The sequence below is a fragment of the Cololabis saira genome, chromosome 19, assembly GCF_033807715.1.
Source record: "Cololabis saira isolate AMF1-May2022 chromosome 19, fColSai1.1, whole genome shotgun sequence".
Taxonomy (NCBI): domain Eukaryota; kingdom Metazoa; phylum Chordata; class Actinopteri; order Beloniformes; family Belonidae; genus Cololabis; species Cololabis saira.
In genome coordinates, this window is record NC_084605.1 from 25,653,008 (window position 1) to 25,676,971 (window position 23,964).

Here is a 23,964-nt window from a genome sequence, read left to right on the forward strand (position 1 = left end):
TTTGGAGTAATCAGTTAACCTGACATGGGTTTGGACAGTAGGAGGAAGCTGCAGAACAGGATTATTTATTTTATTTTAGATTGCTTTTTCATGAAAACGTACAGGGTATATTTTACAATCAGTGTCATGTAGCGCATATACCGTCTTGTCCAAGTAGCTTGAAAAACTGAATTAAAATGTAATTTATTTTATTTTATTATTAGTTTGCACACAATAAAATTAACACTTGCAATCAAAATAGTAAAACAAATGTGACAGGAGAGGTCAAAAAGCCAACAGGCTCCCCTCAATTTAGGAAGTAAAACAGTAATTACAAAAAATCAAAAAACAAAAACAAGACGAAGACGAAGACTATAAACAAAAACAAAGAAGGTTTGACTACATAGTTACAGATCATCAACACACAAAAAAAACAAACAAACAAAAAAAACAAAGAAAACTTGACATTTTTTAAATGTGAATTAAATGAGATGATACATTTCTTTTAAAAATCTCTAGAGAAGCAGAGCTTTTGATAATGTGAGATTTGGAGTTCCATATCTGTACACCACGATATCTGAGGGAAAACTGGCCGTGTTTAGTTTTATAAAAAGGAAGATGAAAATGATTAACCTGTCTAGTATTATATGAATGTATTTGAGAATTATAAGTAAAAATTACTAAACGATAGTGGTAAAGAAAAAGGCAAAAACATATGTTTGTATAAAAACACACATATCTGATGAATATTTATGTCATATACTGAAAGAAGTTTGAGTTTTCTGAACAAAGGAGTAGAGGGTTCCGTAGAGTTAGAAAAAGTTGCCAGTCTTACAAATCGTTTTTGCATTAAATAAAGTTGATGAAGACTGGAAGGGTATGTATTTGCCCAAACAATATTACCATAAATCAAATAAGGATAAATCATAGAATAATACAGAGTTAATAAGCAAGAAATATTAACGAGATTTCGCAGTTTGCTGATGATGCCCAATGACTTCACAGTTTTATTATGAATGAAATTTATATGTTTTTAAAATATATATGAAATTTTATTTCAGTAATTCTTCAATTGTTACATGATCAAGTAAAATTACCGCAGAATATGAGAAGTAATGTGCTACTATAGCCCATATACCCTTCAAAGTATGGTATCTGCCACACCAAGTATCAGGGTACTTTATCTGGTCGAGTCAACCTTTAGACAATATCATATGGAGAGAAACCCTTCAATAACCCCTCAACAAAAAACACTTGCTGACAGCAGAGAGGAAAACTCCCTTCTGGAGCCAGAGATGCTTCTCTGAGATCAGTAACCAGTATTCAGTAATCAGGCTCGGTAACATCAGCAGACCGAAACCAGGAGCTGGCTCTGGGTGAAAGGAGCTTTAAAGCTAAAACCTGACTTATTAAAAAAGGAGCAACTTGAAATGTTCATCTCAACACACAATATCAGCCTTTTAAAGGAGCACTTTTGATACTTCCTTTTTTTGATTTCTGCAGTTCATCAAGTGAACTTGTTTTTGTTCTGAAGGCATCGTTACTACCCTGAGATAAACATACTTACCTGCATTAAAATAAAAAAATACACGGATTATCTGCAAATCATGCATGTCTTATGAAGGTTCTTAATGTTTTACAAAAAAAACATTTTAAATCATCTAGAACAGGGGTGGGCAATCCTGGTCCTCGAGGGCCGGTGTCCTGCATGTTTTAGATGTTTCCCTGCTTTAACACATCTGATTCTAATTAATCATCGTCATCAGCTTGTCACCCAGGGCTGCACAATTCTGTTAATGACACAGTCACTTGTATCATGGTGCAATGAAGCAGGGAAACATCTAAAACCTGCAGGGACACCGGCCCTCGAGGACCAGGATTGGTGACCCCTGATCTAGAACATTCAAAAGTGGGAAAACATACAAACTGCCCCTACCCCAGCTGACATTCACTGCTGTGAAGAATACAGCAGGAACATGACCTCTCTCCATGGTCCAACTTCTGTCCAAGGTTCTTCTCCTTGTGAGAAAAGTTAGCTGTGGGCAGTGATAAAATTCAGATGATATGGAAATGGAAACTTTCAGTTTAAGATGCATCCTTGGGAACTGCATATGCTGAATGATAAGAGGAAAAATGCCTGATTATATTCATCTGCTGAAAATGTGATTTGCAGATCAAATTTGAGCATTACTACATTTCATTTGTTTTTTAAATTACCCAAAGCATCTTCAGGGACTTGGAAGCTGCTTGCCTTGTTGGAGATTTGTTCAAGGATCCAGTGCGGATGTGCTGGGACGTACAGGCCTACAGCCTCCAGGGAGACGTATACGTTTGGACAGATTATTTGGTAGCCTTCCATTAAATTAAAGAAATAAAAACCTACAATGGTCACTAAAATTAATGGAAACCGACAAAAGTAATAGATCACACGGTGCTTTAGCATTGTGATTCAACATGATGCTTAAAAATGAGCATCCTTGGTAGTCTTGAGATTTCATTTTATACAGCAAAGCAGCCTCAGAACATAACCAAGCCTCCTCCATGTTTCACGGTAGCTTGAAGGCATATTTCTTTGTGTCTGAACATGGCGGTGATGTGACTTGCCTTAAAGCTCCAGTTCTTTCTCAGCTGTCCAAAATACATTCCGCAGAAGATTTTTGACATTTCAAACAGAAATGGGTAGTGTGATCCGACACTGATGTATCTTGGCCTTGGGGTTTACCTTGAATCTCATTGGAGGGGGTTCTGGGCTCTTATACCTTGGTATTATGCGGCTCCTCAATTTGTCATCAGTTTTCCTCTTGTAGCCACATCCAAGGAGGTTGGTTACAGTGGAGCTTAAACCTCTGAGTGAAATTTGCAACTGTGATCACAGGAACAGGAGCTCTTTGGAGATGGTCTTCTAGACTTTACTTTAAACATGCTCGTCTGTAATTTTCTTTCCGACCTTTTCAGACTCTCTGATCTGTTTCCTCTGGTAAATGTCCATGTCCATGTCCATGACACCAAACAAAAGAGGGATTTTTTTTTTCGTTTATAAATGACTAACTGCCAGATTGAAGACACCTGTGATGCCACTGATGGGATAAGCTTTAGTTTAACACATTACTTTAGTTAGATTATTATCTTGCCTCATTTTCATTTGTGTCATTTTTCAGTAAATTATTTTAACTATTGTCAGTTTCAAGAAGCCTATAATTATAGTGACCACATTCAGTTTTTTTTTAGTTTTTTTTACTGTAAGGGAACAAACTCATTTTTCAATGTTTTTACATATCTTAATTTGGCTGTTTTATGAAACTGTATGTATGAGATCATACAACTGATAGAGGTATAACATTACCAGACTAAATGGTAATGGAATTAAACATGTGCATGATGTGATGCAAACCAGAATCAGAATCATGTTTATTGGCCAAGTGAGGTCAAACACGACAGGGAATTTGACTTGGTTATTTTCGCTCAAACTGACCGTAAAGACTAGCAGAATGTGGCATGAATATATAAAAAGATTTTTAAAATAGCCACTAAAAACAGGAAGAGTGCGAGCCCCCTTCCTGATTTCTTATTCTTTTGCATGTTTGTCACTAGATCATCAAACAAATTTAAATATTATACAAAGATAACACAAGTAAACACAAAATGCAGTTTTTAAATGAAGGTTTTTATTATTAAAGGGAAAGAAAAATCCAAACCTACATGGCCCTGTGTGAAAAAAGGAAATCAGGAAGGGGGCAAACACTTTTTCACACAACTGTATTCTATACAGTAAATATTCTATATTTTGACAGCTTCCCAATACGTTTGTTAGAATCGCATGTATGTTGTAGTCAGTACTGGAGTTGAGGGGGGATGGGGGGGGGGGGGGGGGGGGGGTGGCACCCCCCCTGAAATAAAAACGGTCAAAATCATCCCCCCTGTAAAACAGCCATCCCCCCTTTCCATCCCTTATATCATTTCATCAATGAATGTGTTATTACTGCTATTTCAACATTAAGAGTTATCACCAGAAAAATAACACCAGAAAAATTACTTATTTCACAATTTTCACCTGTTTCAAGTAAATTTTCACTTGAAATAATTAGATCTGCCAGTGGGACAAGATTTATCTTCTCATTATAAGCAATAAAATCTTGTTCCACGTGCAGATTTTTCTACTTACTTCAAGTGAAAATCTACTTGAATCAGGTGAAAATTGTTGTTTTTTCCAGTGATGAGTCTCGTTTTAAGTGTAATGAGATTTTTTTACTAAAATGAGACATTTTAACTAGAAATAAGACAAATATTCTTGTTAAGTTTTTGCAGTGATCCATTTTACTTATCCTGTGAAGGACAGAATCATATTGATAAATTCAGAAAACGTTTTTTTATTGTTGTGTTTTGATGTATTTGATGTAAGCCCAGTGGATATTTAAAGCTTACAGAAGGCTACATTTAACTGCTGCTATGTCATTCCTGCAGTATTTCTGCAGGTGTTTTGGTCAGTGCTATTATTTGTAATATAATATATTATTTGTAATCAGCACAAATTATCTGTCCCCATATGATAAAATCCACCATCCCCCCTGAATTTCATTTTACAACTCGAGTACTGGTTGTAGTGGTTAGTAACCATAGTAACACTGTTGAAACTTCAGAGAAGTTGCACACAGATTCGTGGAACAGGCTGCGTAGTCGATCACCGATCCCCCAGTCGTGGATCTCAGCCGCTGCACTTCACTCTTCAACCCGGCAGCAGCTCCACAGGTCGGCGCGGAGGCAGGCTCAGCAGCTCCGGGGTCCCGCTCTGCTTTACCGGGGAGATCCTTCATGCCATGGCCGAGAGCCAGGACATATTTCTCAGGGCCAAACAGCGGACGTTCAGCGGACTGACTGAAGGTATCCCGCTGTGGTTAGCGGCTTTAGCTCCGCCGGCCAACTAATGTGCTAATGCTCTTTAACTGAGTACTTACGCAAGTTGTTTGCTGGCAGCAGTTTAAAGGTTTGTCAGCGACAACGATTTATTTTTAAAGCTTTTTTTAATATACGGGTCACCACTGATAGGTGGCTGCTACCTTGTCTGTAAATAGTACTATTACTAAAGTAATAAATAAACTCTGAAATATATAAATACTGATAATCATGGCTGTTCATCCTATTACATGTTTGTACACATATACATATATATATATATACATATATATATATATATATATATATATATATATATATATATATATATATATATATATATATATAATATATATTGTGTGTGTGTGTGTGTGTGTGTGTGTGTGTGTGTGTGTGTGTGTGTGTGTGTGTAAATCAGAAATCCTTAATTTGTTTAGGCTTAATTTAGTAAAGTTTCTAACCTTGATTGTATTTAAAATACTTCCTGTCTGCTACTGAGATAAGTTAGTTTTCTTTTTTTCTACTTCATCTTACCATAAAATTAGTTCAATTCAATTTTATATATATAGTGTCTAATAGGCAAGGCAAGTTTATTTATATACTGTAGCACAATTCAACACAAGGTAATTCAAAGTGCTTTACATTGACATTAAAAGCGGCAAGACATAATTAGACAGTAGATAACAAATAAGATTGAATAAAATTATGAATAAGATGATAAGAAAAGAAGTAAAATAATAAAAAGCACAAGCTGTTAAAAGTAAGGGCAGTAGAGAACAGCAGGTAAGTATTTAATTTAAGAGTACCGGTACGCTTCAGTAACCAGTAATGTTTTTAGGCCTGATTTGAAGGAGCTGACAGTTGGAGCAGACCTCAGGTCTACAGGAACTTTCTTCTGAAGTTTGACAACAAAAGTTTTCTCCAGACGCTTTCCAGAGACCCAGAACATAAACCCCCGAGCAATTATTACATAAACAATGGCAGGTAAAAACTCCCATAGTGGGAGAAAAGCCTTAAGCCAAACAGTGGCAAGGAAAAACTCTCCCTTTAAGAGGGAAGAAACCTTGAGCAGGACCAGGCTCATGAGGGGGGACCCTCCTGCCGAGGGCCAGACTGGGGGTCGGGGATGTCAACAGCACAGCAGGCAGGTGGAAGCAGCAACGGGATGACCGGGGGTGGGGACCGCAGGCCAGCACGCAGCTCCAGAAGCTCCGGCCCAATCAGCAAGCCCCAGGTTAGGGGCAGGGTCGGGGAAAGGTTGAGAAGGGGCAGGGCCAAATTAAAGACAGTAAGATGGAGATAATCTAAAATAAAGTCCCATAGTTCAGTAATGTTTTCATCAGTTTCTACTTTGAGTATCTGTTTAGTTTTTTTTAGCGCCCCCTGCTGGAACATCCTTTACGGAACTTTGTTTGGATTTGATCCAATTGGGTGAGATGAGATGTACAGTATTTTAATTGTACAACCTGTTGCGTCAAAAAAATTAAATAAAAAAAAAAGTAAAATAAAGTTTTATTTAAGTAAGTTGTGGTTTCCCCCAGTGTAACCACATATAACAGCTTCCCCATGTCTCCGATCATGTGTTAATCTAGTAATACGTGTTTAAGAGTCACATCTGACTAAAGTAGAACGTTGAACTGCCACACCCTGATCAGTGAAACAAAGAAACTTGTGTGGGCTCTAACAATATTTGTGATCGCTTTTAATATTTAGCTTTTTTTTAGGGCTGAAATATAGTGCATCTTTATCTAATCTGTGATTTCCATACAGTCCCTTGACAGAACAGGTCTGATGTTAAATAAAGTATATTAAAGTATTTGATTAGTTAAAATAACAACAGCTTGCCTGCATCCCTTCAAGAAGTAGACCAGTTAGACCAATTAAGGCTCCAACAAAAAAAGTTGACATAAAATATTGCAAGAAAACGTCATACTACATTGATCTTGGGAGTTCACAAAATTTAAAATTCATCAACAGTTTTCCTTTTTAGCAGAAAAGTTCATCATTGTCCCCAGTGTGTAGTCATAAATTATGATCAAGGTGAGGTTAGTTCAGGCTTCTTAAGTAATTTGGTTGAAGATAGAAGGATCATAATCGTAAAAGAAGAATGTGTTTCCACTCCTAATTTCATAAATGTCAATTACACAGAGCAGATCTTTGTTAAGCTTTTTCTCTACTCGCTCCCAGGAGCAAGATGCTCTTTGTCTGCCTTTCTTTCCCCATCTTTGCTCAAGTTTCTCTGGAGGACTGAATTATCATAAACTCATTTGGGAGAGTGATGCATTGAGAGCATATTAAGCACAATGGATGCTCAACAGCTACAGTACTATCTCCTGCTGAGTGTGAGTGAGGGGATTTGTGCTGAATGCAGTCTCTCCACGGCGACAGCATCACTACATAACTAGAGGTAGTGATCCTATTGTACATCCTCCAGAAATTGAATGAGTGGAATAGAAAGCTGTTATTTACTCCTATTCTTAACATCTGTCCACCTTCAGGCAACAATACTCCCCTTTTATAACACCTGTTTTTCTTTCATCAATGTTATTCCTTGTGATTACCATCAGCCTTTTCTTGGTGGTACTGCTAGTCTTGTTAATGAATATTTGAAAATGATTAGATTGGATTGTGTAAATGGTCCTTGCTCAACATGTTACTTTGTTATTCAGGATTAGTTATCAGTAAAGAGTGCATCACTTCCCCTAGCTGGGCTTCAGGTCCCATTTTTGAATCCTGATCATAACCCCTTCTGCTAAAAGTGTTGTGCACATTTAAAGAATTAATTTTGAGAAGCTTCTATTAGGGCTGCACGATTAATCGTTAAAAAAATCGCGATCTCGATTCATGCTTGAACGCGATCTCATTTCCAAATGACGACGATTTAAATTTTTTTTTTTTTTTTTTTAAGATGGCTGCATAAAAAAAGGACTAGGCCTATGTTCTAGGTTGTTGTAGTCCTGTCATGGTCAACTATCATGTTGTCATGTTTGTTATATTTTGTTAATGATTGTGGATTACATTTGGAGAAACATCTACCTTTCTCATCACCTGACACATATTGCACATAAATATTGTTAAAATTGTTATTGTTAAAATTATTTAAAGACAAGAGAGATGTTTATTGTTTTTATGTTCAATGTCAGCTGTTACAGCAAAAAGCAGCCAGAGGAATAATTTGTTGCCTCAGAACTACAGGATCTGTTACAAGTCCCCTTTCTGAAAGGGTGTTCAACTCAGGGAGGAACAAATATTGTTAAATTGTTATTATTGTTTAAATTATTTAAAGACAAGAGAGATGTTTATTGTTTTTATGTTCAATGTCAGCTGTTACAAAGTTGATGCCAGTCTTTTATTTTGTAACGTTTACCTTTTGTATCGGCAGCTTCTTAATAGCAGCAAAAGGCAATGGGGGGTTCATCCCAGCCAGAGGAATAATTTGTTGCCTCAGAACTACAGGATCTGTTACAAGTCCCCTTTCTAAAAGGGTGTTCAACTCAGGGAGGAACAAATATTGTTCAAAATTGTTATTATTGTTTAAATTATTCAAAGGTTTGTGTAAAGAAGACAAGAGATGTTTATTGTTATTATATTTTTGTTCAGCTGTTGCAAAGTTAAAGTAATAAGTGCAATAAATTTTATATTGGAAAAAAATCGTGAGAGAATCGTGATCTCAATTCTAAGCAAAAAAATCGTGATTCTCATTTTGTCCAGAATCGTGCAGCCCTAGCTTCTATATAATTTTGCAATGCTCTAAAGGGCTTTAAACGGTAAATATTGTGATTTCACCTAACCCGTAAAGATTTTTGTGGATATATAGATGATGTATAGCCTCTCTATGGAAGCGTTTTGTGACATAAACCTTTAGAAAGATTTGCATAGATCCGACTTAAGATTGTGATCACTGACGGTAACGTGAGTGAAACTGCTTATCTTGTTACATCGCACATCCTGGCATTCACATGAGTGTTATTTTGACTTGCCACCTACCTACATTTTTTCCAGACCAATCACTTTCCCCAACTTGGCAAAATCATTCCCCACACCTTCCCCAACAGGTCAGCAGTGATTGTTCACACTTGTATCTTGTCAGCTCTTGAGTCTGTATGTTGTCCTCCCTGTCCTTCCTTCCTTCCCCACTGGTACATTGTCATTTCATATTTCACCCCCCCCTGTGTTCCTTCCTGCATTGCTCTTCTGTCTGCTCCCTGTCTTCTGCTTTTCGAGCCTTGCTTATTTTGGATATTTCCACCTTTTCAGTGCCTTTTGTTATATAAAGGAAATTGCTGGTATTACTCCTGCCTCCCTCCATCTCCTACGACTATATGACCCATCAATATGACCCAATTCCCATCCCACAGAGACCCCACAACCCAGAGGACTCAAAATACGTATACTAATATCCCTGTACCAGGTTCCAGGAATGGCGAGGGCTCTTTTGGGAGCACCAGAAGGACCTGATCAATCCTAACCGGGTGGTCATAAGGTGTAAATACACCTAATAGAAATTTGGCAAATTTATAATGTAGAAGTCATATTTTTTGGGAACATGATAAAACCAAAATTCCCTCATGTCTCCGCGGTCAACTAAGAGGGTAATTCCTGTGGTTGTTCAGCAGCTATCCCTATTTACTTTCTATTTTTGATGCTGGAAAAGCAGCCTTTTATTAGCTGAAAGATGACAAGTCCAGTAAAGTATCAGTGGTGTTGAAAAGTTAGAATAAGAACATTGTTCAGATCAATTTCCATCTCTCTAACATGTTGACTTATTTAAATATAACATAATTGCATCGTGCAAGTCAATGCTTGTTTGTTCTGTTTCCAGATGCTGAGCGTCAGTGGACCGGACCGTTTTGCTTCATCCAAGCTGCAGACCCCCAGCTTGGGCTGATGAAGGCCTGGAGAGACGGTGATTGTGACGGTGGGGGGGACGAATGGGCTGAGGAGGTCGAGCTCACCAAGCAGGCTGTGGAGGCCGTTAATCAGCTCCGACCTCGACCGAGATTCGTGGTGCTGTGCGGTGACCTAGTCCACGCTATGCCAGGTAGGGCCAAAGGACAGAAAAGAATCAAATAAGACTATTACTTCTGCTAGGGACTGAATGACTTGGAGTTGACAGGAAAGCTGCTCTGACGATTGCTTTTGTGCCAACATCAAATAAATTTGTCACAGTAGTAAAACTTGACAGACATTTCTCTGCGTGAAACCATACTAATTTCTTACGCTATCCATTGTACGTGTTTCCAGATAGGCAAGGCATGTAATCTGAGTCTTTTTGTGAGATATGGTTGTCATTTGTGAATCTTGGGCACAGTTGATTATTTTTGCTGCAGTGTAGCAGGTCAGAGAGATTTGTTGGGAGATTTGAAATGTTAACAAAACTGCATTCTACTAGTCTGAAATAACCGTTGAACAGTGACACTCCTCTTAGTAAATCCAGGATACTGTTCAACTTCAAACCTGAATGTTGAAAAAACAATGAGAATAGTCTCTCAGGAGATTACTAACAGCATTTTTTGCAAGATTAACAGCCTGTCCTAACTGCATGCGAGCGTCCGACTGTCGCGTCGCACTGCGTGGCATCGGACGCGCTCTGTCCACACTGAACGCGTTATCGGCCCCACGTTCTACCACGTTCTTTTGATTGACAGCTGAGACTCGCCTTTTAAAAGGCTGATTTATGGTTCCGCGTTACACCAACGCAGACCTTACGGCGTAGGGTACGCGGCGCACTCACCGAACGGTGTGCGTCGCCGCGTACCCTACGCCGTAGGCTACGCCGTCGATTTTACGCGGAACCATAAATCAGCCTTTATTCACCCGCCCGTGCGTTCCTGAAAGAAACTCCTAAAATTACTCCTAAAAGAGTAAAGGGACAAGTAAATGATGGGTGATTACTTGTAATCTTCCTACGTTTGTACTTTCTAAACAGAAAACAAGCTTATTATTCGGTGGAATAAGTGGGGAAAAAACCGAACGGTGACGCAATCAAACAGCGAACAGCGTGGAGTGACCGGCGTGTGGTGTTAAATGCAGCAAACATGTCAGCATGTCAGATCATTACTGGGATGTGGGTAAAAAGCAGAGGACACGAGAAATCCGGCAGGATCCGGCACAAATTAAGCCCTAATAAGATTAAGATAAGATTCTTATTATATCTTATTATCTTATCAGAACCTTCCAGTTTCCTGGCGATCTCCCTCCAGCCAGCTGCCACTTTATTGAGGTTCTTGTATTGAAATGACTGTTTTCTACAGCGCTTTCAACTTTTTTTATCAACTTTCAACTGGCTTTCAACGCGAGCGACAGGAAGAAAAAAGAAACAGGGCGTGCAACAAATGTTCAGCTCAAAACGGCGCATCGCGCCGCGTCGCGCCGCGTCGCTCGCAACCAGTATAGACAGTACAATAAAAAATAAAGCAATGAAACTGTTTTTGACACTGACGCTCGCTCACGTCGCATGCAGTGTGGACACGGTGTAACAAGTCAAAAGAAGTAGATTGTCTCCATCCAGTCTGAATCACATGAGGTGTCACCAGGGTTTATATCAGATGGAGATAAGGACAGGTCATTATTTTGTCATCCACAAGGCATCTGTCAAAGAGATGAGTTTGGGTAGAAATGGTATGGTGTGACATCTCTCATGAATACCGTGACCTTTTTGAAACCAGAAAGCATTTTTCCAGAGACTGGTGGTTTGAGATGATCTGTTAACAATTAGACTATAATTTTGCGTCAGCTGCAAAGTCTCCACTGTGTTCTGTCATTTCATTATGATTACTCTCCAAATTACGATATTTTCTGACCTCCACAACTTAAAATTTTATAACAGATTATGTCATGTGAAAGTATCAGTTTCAGGTTCATTTGATGGAATATTTGGATAATTTCAGGAAGTGTGGTCTAGCTTTTGCCATCTTACATCCCTTCTCTCAGCAAAAAACAGCCAAAGGAACTTTGGACTCCCGTCCTGGTGGTCTTTTGGGATAACTGCGGTCTCACAGGCTGCTCATTATGCTCTAGTTTAGTGAGTCTGTCCCTCAGTCGTCATAGAAAATAACAAGAGGCAGGTCAGTGCTGAATCTGCAGTGGTCTGGGCCCGTGGTGTTTATGGGTTGATCTCGGTTTCTTATGCTCACTTATGAGGGTAGGAACTGTGGGTAGAGATGAGGACACGGATACTGAAATCAGTTTGCAGGGTCACTGACTCCTCTTTAGAGACGGGGTTCTGTCATTCAGGAGGAACTCAGAGTAGAGTCCAGCGACCAGCCGGGATGGGGTCCCAAGGCCGACCCAGGACAGCTGGAAGGTAGGGCTGGGCGATATGGACCAAAAGTCATATCTCGATATTTTCTAGCTAAATGGCGATACTCGATATATATCTCGATATTTTTTCTGTGCCTTAATTGGGGTTTCCCCCAAAGCATTATAGCATCTCTGTTAGCTTAATTTTTTTCTGAGGCAAACCCTTAAAAAAACAGTCAGTTTTAATACAATGCCTCGTGCCAAATGTCACACAGGTTCCTTTATTAACAGAGGTCTGCACAATATCAACATGTTTAAAACAAATGAAATAAAAATAAACTGCCTGCATATATAGAATAAAAATGCTTCTTGAATAAAATAAAACAAATATCCCTTTCCTGCATAACAATTACATTAAAATACACTGTGCAATTAATACAATGTTGACAGTAACAGGCAGGCTTTTCCACTGAGGTTGACAGTTGTGCAAATAACAAAACATTTGTGCAAATCTCAAATAAAACATTCAAGTCAATTTGTCACAAAATAAGCTATATCAAAATCATTAAAAAAAAAATGTTAAAAAAAAAAATGTAAATTTTTTTTTTTTTTTTTAAATCGATATAAACGATATTGTCTCGTACCATATTGTGTTTGAAAATATATAGATATATATTAAAATCTCGATACATCGCCCAGCCCTACTGGAAGGGTTATAGCCATTTCTCAGTATTCACACTTTGAAACTGGAACAGCAGTCTCCTTGACAGAGAGATGGACATGTGTCCTCCAAAGTAAGTTCCACTGAGTCATATTTGCCAAAGACGAACTACCACGTAAACAAGTCAAAAATAGGCGGAGTTGGATTTGTGAAACAGCATGTTGCTTGGTTGCTTCACCTCCCCAGAAGGCCTGGAGGAGAGAGGAGGGTCCGGACTTCTGTCTTCAGGCCGCTTCCCCAGTGACTCAGATAAATGAACATTAATGGATGGTTGGAAATATTGTATATCACCATCTATTCTCACCGTAGAAGGGGGGATTTTGTTTCATATCGCCTAACAATTGCACACTTGAACCAAGCTGTTATTTTTTCACACACCTGAATTCAATATAATCTTTAGATAAACTCGTCATCTCAGAGGACCACTTACTTTTTCCTCTTCTACATAGTATTGAATTACATTTTCTCAACTAGGATATTTCTACCTCGTTCTTTAAGCTGGCCTCTCCTGATCTTGTTCTGATACTCGTGAAAATGTGCTCACGTTTGAACTAATATTTATGCAGAAATATTGAATATTCTAGCATTTTTATAAACTTTCAAATGACCAGTGTATGCAGACCTTAGACTAAGTAGTCCAATCATTTCAGCTTCCTACCTTTTATTTAAAAAGCTCATTATCTGAAATGATGAAATCCAACAATACAAACATTTGAATTTATAATTGAAATAGGAACATTTGTAATTTCTAACCAAGATAAGGTCAGAATATTCACTTGGCTGGTGATACAGAACACAGTGTGTGTTAGATTGTCAGACCCACCTCACACAACGTCTGTGATCAGCACCTACTGGTGCAGAAAAGCAGGATGGGCTTTCCCACATTTTCTACGTATTAAAATTGAATGAAATGTGTCTGGTATACATTGATGAATGCTTTCTCTGCTGCTCAGTGAGACAGTCCTAATCTATTTAATGCACTCTGTGAAAAACAGAAGCCTTGGGCTGGTGCAGCCGCAGAATATCTCTCGCTGCGGTCGGTATGAACATTCGCCTCTGGCATCCCATTAGCCTTTTTCCCAGCCAGAGTCAGCAAGCAGCATTTTCCCACATGATTTCAGCTGATATTTATCTTTGAAAAGCAAAGGGCCTTTGGCTATTCTCAGACTAATGCTGATTTTAGTTTATTGATCAAGCTCAGCGGCCTTTGATTTCTGGCCAATTCTGGGAAGCTAATAGGGGATAAAAAAAAGTTAGTTGTAGGGATGATTTTCAAAGTCTTTGCCTGTAAACACTGGACCCCCCAGTGATAGAAAGTATCTATAAAATGACTCTGGTTACCTTTGAGCTATTTCAGGAAGGTAAGTATTTGCTTCTTGTAGATTAGTTTGGATGAGTCTGCTGGCTGCTGAAAAGAATATGGATTAGTTTGTTTCGAGCATTAATGTAAAAATAATATCCATCCGTGGAGTTCCCTGGTCTTGTTCCATCAATCTCATTCTGCGAGTTGGTTAATCTCTTTTAACCGAAGCAGCACCTGGTGTACTCGGTACAACAGATGTTTTTTTTCAAACTGTAGTCAGACTAAAAGATTCATGATCAAGCTGCATTTGAGAATAGTTTACCTCCATAAATGTCTTGTTGCATGAATAGAATACAGTTCTGGTGTTTGACTAATAAAGTGTTCAGACTGCTCTCTTATGTCATTTTGCCTCTCAGCTTCATTAGTGTCATAGACATGATGATTAATACCACACAACCTCTACAAAATAAGCCTTTCACTACTAAAATACATCTTAACTCCTGTCATTTCTCAAAGATGTGGACCCATATTCATATTCTAAGTAAAGGGCTTCGACTGTGCACTTTGGCAAGTATGATTTTGTAGAGGCATCTCTACTGAAGTGAAATGAGAGACTGGGGCTCGGTTTGTGTATTTTTCCATGACTTTTTAACACAGATGAAATGGGTTTGCAGGACTCACTGTTACATTAATGTTCAACAAAAGAGCCGTAAGGTACCACCTTTACTAACTACCTCTGCATTATAATTAGGGGGCTAGATGTGCTGCCCGCCTCGCTAACTGGCCTCAAGGAATGGGCAGTGAAGGAGAGGAGCAGTCAGTGAGCAGACCTGCCTCATATCTGCATGTCTCTCACTACTCTCCTCACATGTTTGATAGGCGAGTGATCAAAGTTTCCCTGGATTTGGTCCTGCAGACTAAATTAGGCATTAATCATACTTCAATTACGGTATTTCATTATATGTAGTGTGTAATGTAGAAACTGTCCTTGGCTCCACGCTTTTACATTTTGACTCGAGGTAAAATATTCATACTCTACACATAGTCACAGCTTTCTTCCCTCGTCTCTTTTTGGGTCATAATGACCAACAACTGCAGCCTCACAGCAGCAGTCATGAGCACTCCTTCGCTGTCACTCCCCATCATGAAAGTTTCGCTGCAGGCCTCCAAGTATCCTTATCATCTTTATTACTGCACCATTTAAACCAGAGCGTGTTTGCCCTCCATTTTCCAGCACGCTCTCTCCATCTCCCACTGATCAGTCACCTCTGGAGTTTAAAGCGAGATGTGTTTCAGTTGGTTTTGTAGAAATGAAGTTGAAGCCCAAAAGCCTTGAGGACCTTCTAAATGGTGCGGCGTCAGCCCTTGTTACTGTCAGCCCCAGCAGAGCAGGTTGCGTGTGCCATCCTCATTACTCGCCACGTCCATCACCAGCCTGGTAACTGGACGACGGTATTGACGGGGAGGAGGGAAGAGATATAGCTAAAGCTGCTCCCTCTGTTTCTCGGATGACATTTCCCCTTAAACTGTTTACTTACAATACAGAATGAATGGGTGGCAGCCAGGGAAGCTGGCTGTCAACTGGCATTGTCAACACTGCTGCCTGTTGGCGACAGGAAATTGGCAACTGTATTTCTGTTCCCACAGATTTTACTCACTATCGCTCCTCTTCATTGCTCTCACATTCTGTTTTCCTAACCATCTCTTTGCTCTATTGTCTCTCTGTTCCCTTTAGTAAACAGAACGTGGTCACGTGCCTCATACTTTATTTTGACAAACTTCATTTGCAAGTCTGTCAGCATATATAAACATACTAATTTATGCTTGTCTCTGATTGATCTCTTTGAAGCCTCCATAAATCTCCTATGGAGGCATCAAAGGCTCTGTTTGTTCATGTAAGTGTGGGTCATCTTTTAAGGGGTTTGAGCTTTTTAACAAGACTTAAAGGAAAGTAAACTAACGAGTGATGTCTTCGTTTTGTAATATTTTTATAATCAGCTTCTGAAACACTGGTTCTTCATTACGGAGTATTTCTACCTTGTTCTAGTCGGAAAGGTGAAAATTGTGATCACGCTTTTTTTCAGCACCCCTCAGGTAGATAAATTAGGACAATACCATGTGCACATATTATGGAACCAAGTTAAAAATTGAGGAATATCTGTCTTCCATCTTTACGTTAAAGTTACAGGATATCTGTATGCATGCACCTAAAGACTTATTGATGAAGTGGAGATCTGTCCCAGTTATGTGCTGAAACTGAATTCAGTCATTCATTGGTGTCACATTACGGTATTCCTTAATGAACAATCCAAGCACCTAAACTAAACAAATGTCAGCTGAAAAAGAAAAGGAAATTGATAGAGAAATGTTGGCCAGAAATTGCTCTGCCACCACCAAGCCACACTTGCCATACTTCACTGATAAAATGTCCTTCGATCTGAGGTGATTCCTCTCCCACCCAGCTAACCCCCAGGAGGCACTTTTCTCATCTGAAGCATTTCCATCAATCTCACCTCTCCTTCTTTCCCCGTCTACGTCCGTCTCGCATGCATTCACTTTCTTGTGTCTTCCTCATTTACTTTCAAAGCTGACAAATGAAGAGGATAAAGAGCAGGGAGTTTGGGGGGGGGGGGTGGAGGGAGGGTGCTGAGGGATGAGATGAGGGGCTAAAAGAGCGAGATGGAGACCTGATTAGATTAGAGAAACATGCTGGACTTGATACTCTTCTAATGAGCACTACAAAGGATTCGAGCTGTGTCCCTGGGGGTCCGCATGGAATTTTACGCCTTACACAGCGAGGAAAAATATTTAAGTATGCTCATCTGCATGTGGTTAAACATACCAAGGTGAAGCACCGGTTACCTTGGGACTTTGCTGTCGTCTCTCTATTGCTGTGGAGTTGTTGGAGGGAGTCTTAAGACTCTCAAGACTTTCAAACCAGATATTCAAGGCACAAACTTGAAGGAACATCCTGGAATTTAAACAACTATATAGGTCTAAACGTTCATTAGGGACCAAAACAACGCGACTTTGACTTAGCACTTGGGAAAGTTGACCTATGCCAAAATAAATAGACATTTTAAGCCTTTGACAATACTTAAAATGTATCAGTTACATCAGTACATTCAGTACTGTTAGAAGCTGAAAGCACAACTATATTTAAGTATGGAATATATACAAACGGGGACAATTTTATTACCCTATCATAACTAAAAAGAAACTTAAACCATCTCTGAATTCACATAAAACTGCAAATTGAACCTCTCCATGCAAGATACATTAAAGTAGTCCTAGACCTTAAATTTACCCCCTCCATGTTTCACCGAGGATGTTTGGATGAGGTTTAACGGCACCAGGAAATGTTTCCACACTTGTACACGGCAGCAAGACCCCAACACTGAGGAGTCCATTTAGTCTTTGCAGCCGGTCTTGAAGGAAATTGATGGAATGCTTACCCTGTTGGACAAGCTAAACTAGAACCTGCCAAAGTCTTGAATTGGTGTAACAATCTCATTAAATGAGTAAGACCTCTCAGTCAGAAGGCCGGAGAGAGAGCACAGAGAACAGCATTGTGTTTTTTCTCACGGATAACCTGTGCTGTTCATCTCAACTGCTTTTCCAAAAGAGGAAAACAGAGTAAGAGATTGGTTTCACAACCTGCCTGGGATTCTTAATTATTTCCTATAAAACTTCAATCATTTATATGTACAAGTCACTTGTGTGGACTCGTATGGAATTTCTTACATAGCTCCGGTTCAAAGAATGCATCGATGGTTGTTGGTCGGGGGGTACTGTTGGTTTTACACAAATTTTAGGGTGTGTGGCTTAGCATGAGACCATTTTTTAGGACGTTCCTGCCACTTTAAGTGGCCAATAATTATATACTGAAAATTATTTACCCCCAAAAAATAATGCTAGATGCTGAGGAGGCTTTTGTATTTTGTACAAAGTACGTGTATTATGTATATGGGCACAGTGTAAGGATGTTGGGTTCATTGGGCAGACATGGTCACATGCCTTAGATTCGGTTATTATGGGCATGCCAAGTAGTGGCATGACCATATTACAATCGTCCAGAATGGCCCAAAGGGCAATGTTGCTAGCATTTTTCAAAACAAGCTGAAGTCACAAAAGTCCCACTGCGCACCAGCGGGTGTATACACGAATCCGGCGACCGGTTTGTGGGCGGCGCCATCGCTGCGGTGGCAGGTGTCAATCTGCCACCGCAGCGCTGTTATTGTAACCTGACGCTCTACAGCATCATTATAGCTGGATTGATGATGTTAGACAGTGGCCTTCCATAAATAATGAAGGTTTCTTAAATTAATGCTGATGTTAATTTATAAATAATGATTTGTTTGAGCGATAAGCAGGAAAGAATAGAGGAATAGGGAGATAAGGGAGTGTATGATTAAACACTGTAATATAGCTCTCTCCACCTCCTCTCCTTACGAGGCACGTCTGCACAATTAAATATTACCTGTTTATGTTTTGTTTTATTTTAGGTATCCAAGAATATTTTATTGATCGCCTGGCGTCCGATGACGAAAAAAAACGCAATTACAGGTCTCTAATTGAAGGGCAGAACTATCTCAGCTCCGGATGATACAGAATACATACATACATAACCCCAATCTGCAGATAAAACTAGTTTGTTGAGGAAAAAATATCAACTCTATTTGTAGCTGCAGAAGAAAAAAATTATCTCACGAGGAAAAGAAAAATATTGCTCACGCCTCGGAGCCAGATCTTCAGGATAAAAAAAAAGAAAAGAGAAGTAAGAGTAATAAAAAAGATGTACTGTATGTTGTTATATTATACTAATTTATTGAAACACATGGCGAGTCAAACATTTACCAAAGCAGCTGCCAAACACTAAACAAGGTAGTAAGACGGTGGTTCTGCAGAACTGCGGCAGTAAATCCTCATCGGAGCTTCATTCTTTAGTAGTGATTTCATATGAACCCAAACCGTTAATAATCATTATTTTCTCCATATACCGCTCCCTGGCTTCCTTGTTTAAGGTATGGTAAAGGTACGGTAAATTCCAGTTCCTTTCCAGCAGTTTAACATCTTTTTTTGCGTTCCGTCTGTTCACTTGGTGAAACAGAAAAGTAGTTTTGAAAGTCCCTCCCGTCTTCATTCACTATCAAAACAAATGCACGTGACGGGACAGGAGTGTTCCGATGATACAAATACATTAAGAGAGCCTGGCAGGGAGCGGAGCATGGATCTATATACGTATATGTCTATGGGCTGGAGCAGAGGAGCGGAGCCGCCACCGCAGTAATGGCGGCCGCTCGACTTCCGGGTTTCGCCGGATTCGTCTATAGCATGACCCCGCTCTGATATGGAAGAAAAAAATCCCCAAAAAATAAAACACGCCCGAGAAAACCTGAAAAATGAAGGCGATATATTAGTTTACAGAAAAGGTTTCCCTTTTTATGGGCATGCCAAGTAATGGCATGACCATATTGCAATCGTCCAGAATGGCCCAAAAGGCAATGTTGCTAACAAGCTAAAGTCGCAAAAGTCCCACTGCGCACCAGCGGGTGTACAGCATGACCCCGCTCGGATGTGGAAAAAAAAAATCCCCAAAAACTAAAACACGGCCGGAAAAACGAGGAAAAACATGAAAATGAAGGCGATATATTAGTATCTAGAAAAGGTTTCCCTTTTCTTATTATGGGCATGCCAAGTAGTGGCATGACCATATTGCAATCGTCCAGAATGGCCCAAAAGGCAATGTTGCTAGCGTTTCGCTAACATGCTAAAGTTGCAAAGGTCCCACGTCACACCAGCGGGTGTAAAGCATGACCCCGCTCTGTTGTGGAAAAAAAAAATCCCCAAAAAATGAAACACGGCCGAGAAAACCTGAAAAATGAAGGCGTTAAATTAGTATCTAGAAAGGTTTCCCTTTTCTTATTATGGGCATGCCAAGTAGTGGCATGACCATATTGCAATCGTCCAGAATGGCCCAAAGGGCAATGTTGCTAGCATTTTGCTAACAAGCTAAAGTCGCAAAAGTCCCACGCCACACCAGCGGGTGTACAGCATGACCCCGCTCGGATGTGGAAAAAAAAAATCCCCAAAAAATAAAACACGCCCGAAAAAATGAGGAAAAACATGAAAATGAAGGCGATATAATGGTATACAGAAAAGGTTTCCCTTTTCTTCCTTATTATTCTTATTCCGCACTTTTTTTTGTCCGTTAATACGGCCCGAACCGCAACGTGCACCCATGCATGCCATACATCATTGGATGCGTCTCCATCATGCCTCGATGGGCATTACTTTTCTCAGTAATAGGGGTTACCATGGCAACGCTAGTTGCCAAAAAGCAAAAAAAAAGGCGAAAATTTGAACACTTTTTGCTCGGCCGAACTTTATCGTAGAGACATCGTTCAAACTTTCAAACATTCGGCCCGATTGTCCCTAACAGTACGTACAACCTAATTATGCCAAGTATTACAGTTTTTGTGATATTTACCTTTCAGGTTTTTTTTTATTTCTGTTTAACTTTGGACGCTTGTTGCTAGGCAACAGGTTATCGTAGAGACATCTTACAAATGTTCCCTAACTCGGCACGCTGTGGTCTTCAACATATTAAAATTTCATGAAGCTGTGATTTAAGGACATTTTTTGTCAAAATCCATGCCAAGTGGCCCCATTCATTCGGATGGGGTTTTTTACCATGGTGAAAAAAAAACCCTATCCGTTAACATAGTCTGAACCGGAACATGCACCCATGCATGGCATACATCGTTAGATGCTTCTCCATCGTGCCTCGATGGGCATTACTTTTCTCAGTCAAAAGCGTCGCCGTGGGGACGCTGGATGCCAAAATGCGCACCCTATTAATAACTATAGGGAGCACAGGAATGAATGCAATACAACCATAAACACCTCAAACTGACATAGAACCACCCCGAACACAACCACTACAGCCCCAAACCAAAGCAGCGAGAGGGGACAAATGGGCAGTAGGGCATGCCCATATCAAAATTTCCAGAAATTTTCTAGTTATTATTATTATGGGCATGCCAAGTAGTGGCATGACCATATTGCAATCGTCCAGAATGGCCCAAAAGGCAATGTTGCTAGCGTTTCGCTAACATGCTAAAGTTGCAAAGGTCCCACTGCGCACCAGCGGGTGTAAAGCATGACCCCGCTCTGTTGTGGAAAAAAAAAATCCCCAAAAAAAGAAACACAGCCGAGAAAACCTGAAAAATGAAGGCGTTAAATTAGTATCTAGAAAGGTTTCCCTTTTTTTATTATTATGGGCATGCCAAGTAGTGGCATGACCATATTGCAATCGTCCAGAATGGCCCAAAGGGCAATGCTGCTAGCATGCTAAAGTCGCAAAAGTCCCACTGCGCACCAGCGGGTGTACAGCATGACCCCGCACTGATGTGGAAAAAAAAAATCCCCAAAAAGTAAAACACGGCCGAAAAAATGAGGAAAAACATGAAAATGAAGGCGTAAATTAGTACCCAGAAAAGGTTTCCCTTTTCTTATTATGGGCATGCCAAGTAATGGCATGACCATATTGCAATCGTCCAGAATGGCCCAAAGGGCAATGTTGCTAGCATTTTGCTAACAAGCTAAAGTCGCAAAAGTCCCACTGCGCACCAGCGGGTGTACAGCATGACCCCGCTCTGATGTGGAAAAAAAAAATCCCCAAAAACTAAAACACGGCCGGAAAAACGAGGAAAAACATGAAAATGAAGGCGATATATTAGTATCTAGAAAAGGTTTCCCTTTTCTTTTTATTATTATTCTTATTCCGCACTTTTTTTCGTCCGTTAATGCGGCCCGAACCGGAATGTGCACCCATGCATGGCATACATCGTTGGATGCGTCTCCATCATGCCTCGATGGGCATTACTTTTCTCCGTAATAGGGGTTACCGGGGCAACGCTAGTTGCCAAAAAGCAAAAAAAAAGGCGAAAATTCCCACGCTTATTGCTCGGCCGAACTTTGTCGTAGAGACATCGTTCAAACTTTCAAACACTCGGCCTGATTGTCCCTAAAGGTACGTACAAGCTCATTATGCCAAGTATTACAGTTTTTGTGATATTGACCTTTCTTTTTTTTTTTTTTTTCCATTTGACTTTGGACGCTTGTTGCTAGGCAACAGGTTATCGTAGAGACATGGTACAAATGTTTCCCGACTCGGCACGCTGTGGACTTCAACATACTCAAATTTCATGAAGCTGGGATTTAAGGAAATTTTATGTCAAAATCCAGGCCACATGGCCCCATTCATTCGGATGGAGTTTTTTACCATGGTGAAAAATAAACCTATCCGTTAACATAGCCTGAACCGGAACATGCACCCATACATGGCATACATCGTTGGATGCGTCTCCATGGTTCCTCGATGGGCATTACTTTTCTCAGTAAAAAGTGTTACCGTGGCAACGCTAGATGCCAAAAAGCAAAAAAAAAGGCGAAAATTCGGACGCTTATTGCTCGGCCGAACTTTATCGTAGAGACATGGTTGAAACTTTCAAACACTCGGCCCGATTGGCAGTAACGGCCCCTACAACCTCATTATGCTAATTACTACAGTTTTCGCGATATTGACCTTTCATTTTTTTTTTTTATTTCTGTTTGAATTTGGACGCTTGTTGCTAGGCAACAGGTTATCGTAGAGACATCGTACAAATGTCCCCTGACTCGGCACGCTGTGGAATTCAACATACTCAAATTTCATGAAGCTGGGAATTAAGGAAATTTTATGTCAAAATCCAGGCCAAATGGCCCCATTCATTCGGATGGGGTTTTGTACCATGGTGAAAAAAAAAACCTATCCGTTAACGTAGCCTGAACCGGAACGTGCACCCATGCACGGCATACATCGTTAGATGCGTCTCCATCTTGCCTCGATGGGCATTACTTTTCTCAGTCAAAAGCGTTACCGTGGCAACGCTAGATGCCAAAAAGCGCGCCCCATTAATAACTATTGGGAGCACAGGAATGAATGAAATACAAGCGTAAAAACACCTCAAACTGACATAGAACCACCCCGAACACAACCACTACAGCCCCAAACCAAAGCAGCAAGAGGGGACGAATGGGCGGTAGGGCATGCCCATATCAAAATTTCCAGAAATTTTCTAGTTATTATTATTATTATTCTTATTCCGCACTTTTTTTCGTCCGTTAATACGGCCCGAACCGCAACGTGCACCCATGCATGGCATACATCGTTGGATGCGTCTCCATCGTGATTCGATGGGCATTACTTTTCTCCGTAATAGGGGTTACCGTGGCAACGCTAGTTGCCAAAAAGCAAAAAAAAAGGCGAAAATTCCCACGCTTATTGCTCGGCCGAACTTTATCGTAGAGACATCGTTCAAACTTTCAAACACTCGGCCCGATAGTCACTAAAGGACCATAAAACTTCATCATGCTACTTATCACGGTTTTTGCGATATTTAACTTTCAATTTAAAAAAAAAAATCTATTTTATTTTGGACGCTTGTTGCTAGGCAACGGTTTATCGTACAGACATCATTACAACATTGACCAACCCGGGACGCTTTGTACTGCAACATATTTTAGTCTCGTCATGCTTGCTATTACGGTTTTTGAGATATTCCACATTGTTCATTTTGATGCTAACGGAACTTCGGATGCTTGTTGCGCGGCAACGCGGTATCGCAGAGACTTTGATTCAACGTTAAAATACTCAGTTTGATGTGGACTACAACATACTGAGGGCTCATTACGCTGTCGTTTACATCTTTTGAGATATTGAAGCCAAATTGTCCCATTCTATCCTATGGGGCTTGTTACCATGGCAACAAAAACCAATGCATTT

At 40.0% G+C, this 23,964-nt stretch overlaps 1 protein-coding gene across 1 annotated transcript in view; it reads left to right on the forward strand.

The window, feature by feature from the left end:
- The first annotated feature begins 4,672 nt into the window (after positions 1 to 4,672).
- Positions 4,673 to 23,964, forward strand: part of cpped1 (calcineurin-like phosphoesterase domain containing 1) — a 55,074-nt gene continuing 35,782 nt past the window's right edge. Inside the window, exons 1-2 of the mRNA XM_061707656.1 lie at positions 4,673 to 4,857; positions 9,692 to 9,910. Coding sequence (XP_061563640.1) covers positions 4,794 to 4,857; positions 9,692 to 9,910 — 283 coding nt within the window. The 5' untranslated portion in view covers positions 4,673 to 4,793. The remainder of the gene's footprint in view (positions 4,858 to 9,691; positions 9,911 to 23,964) is intronic.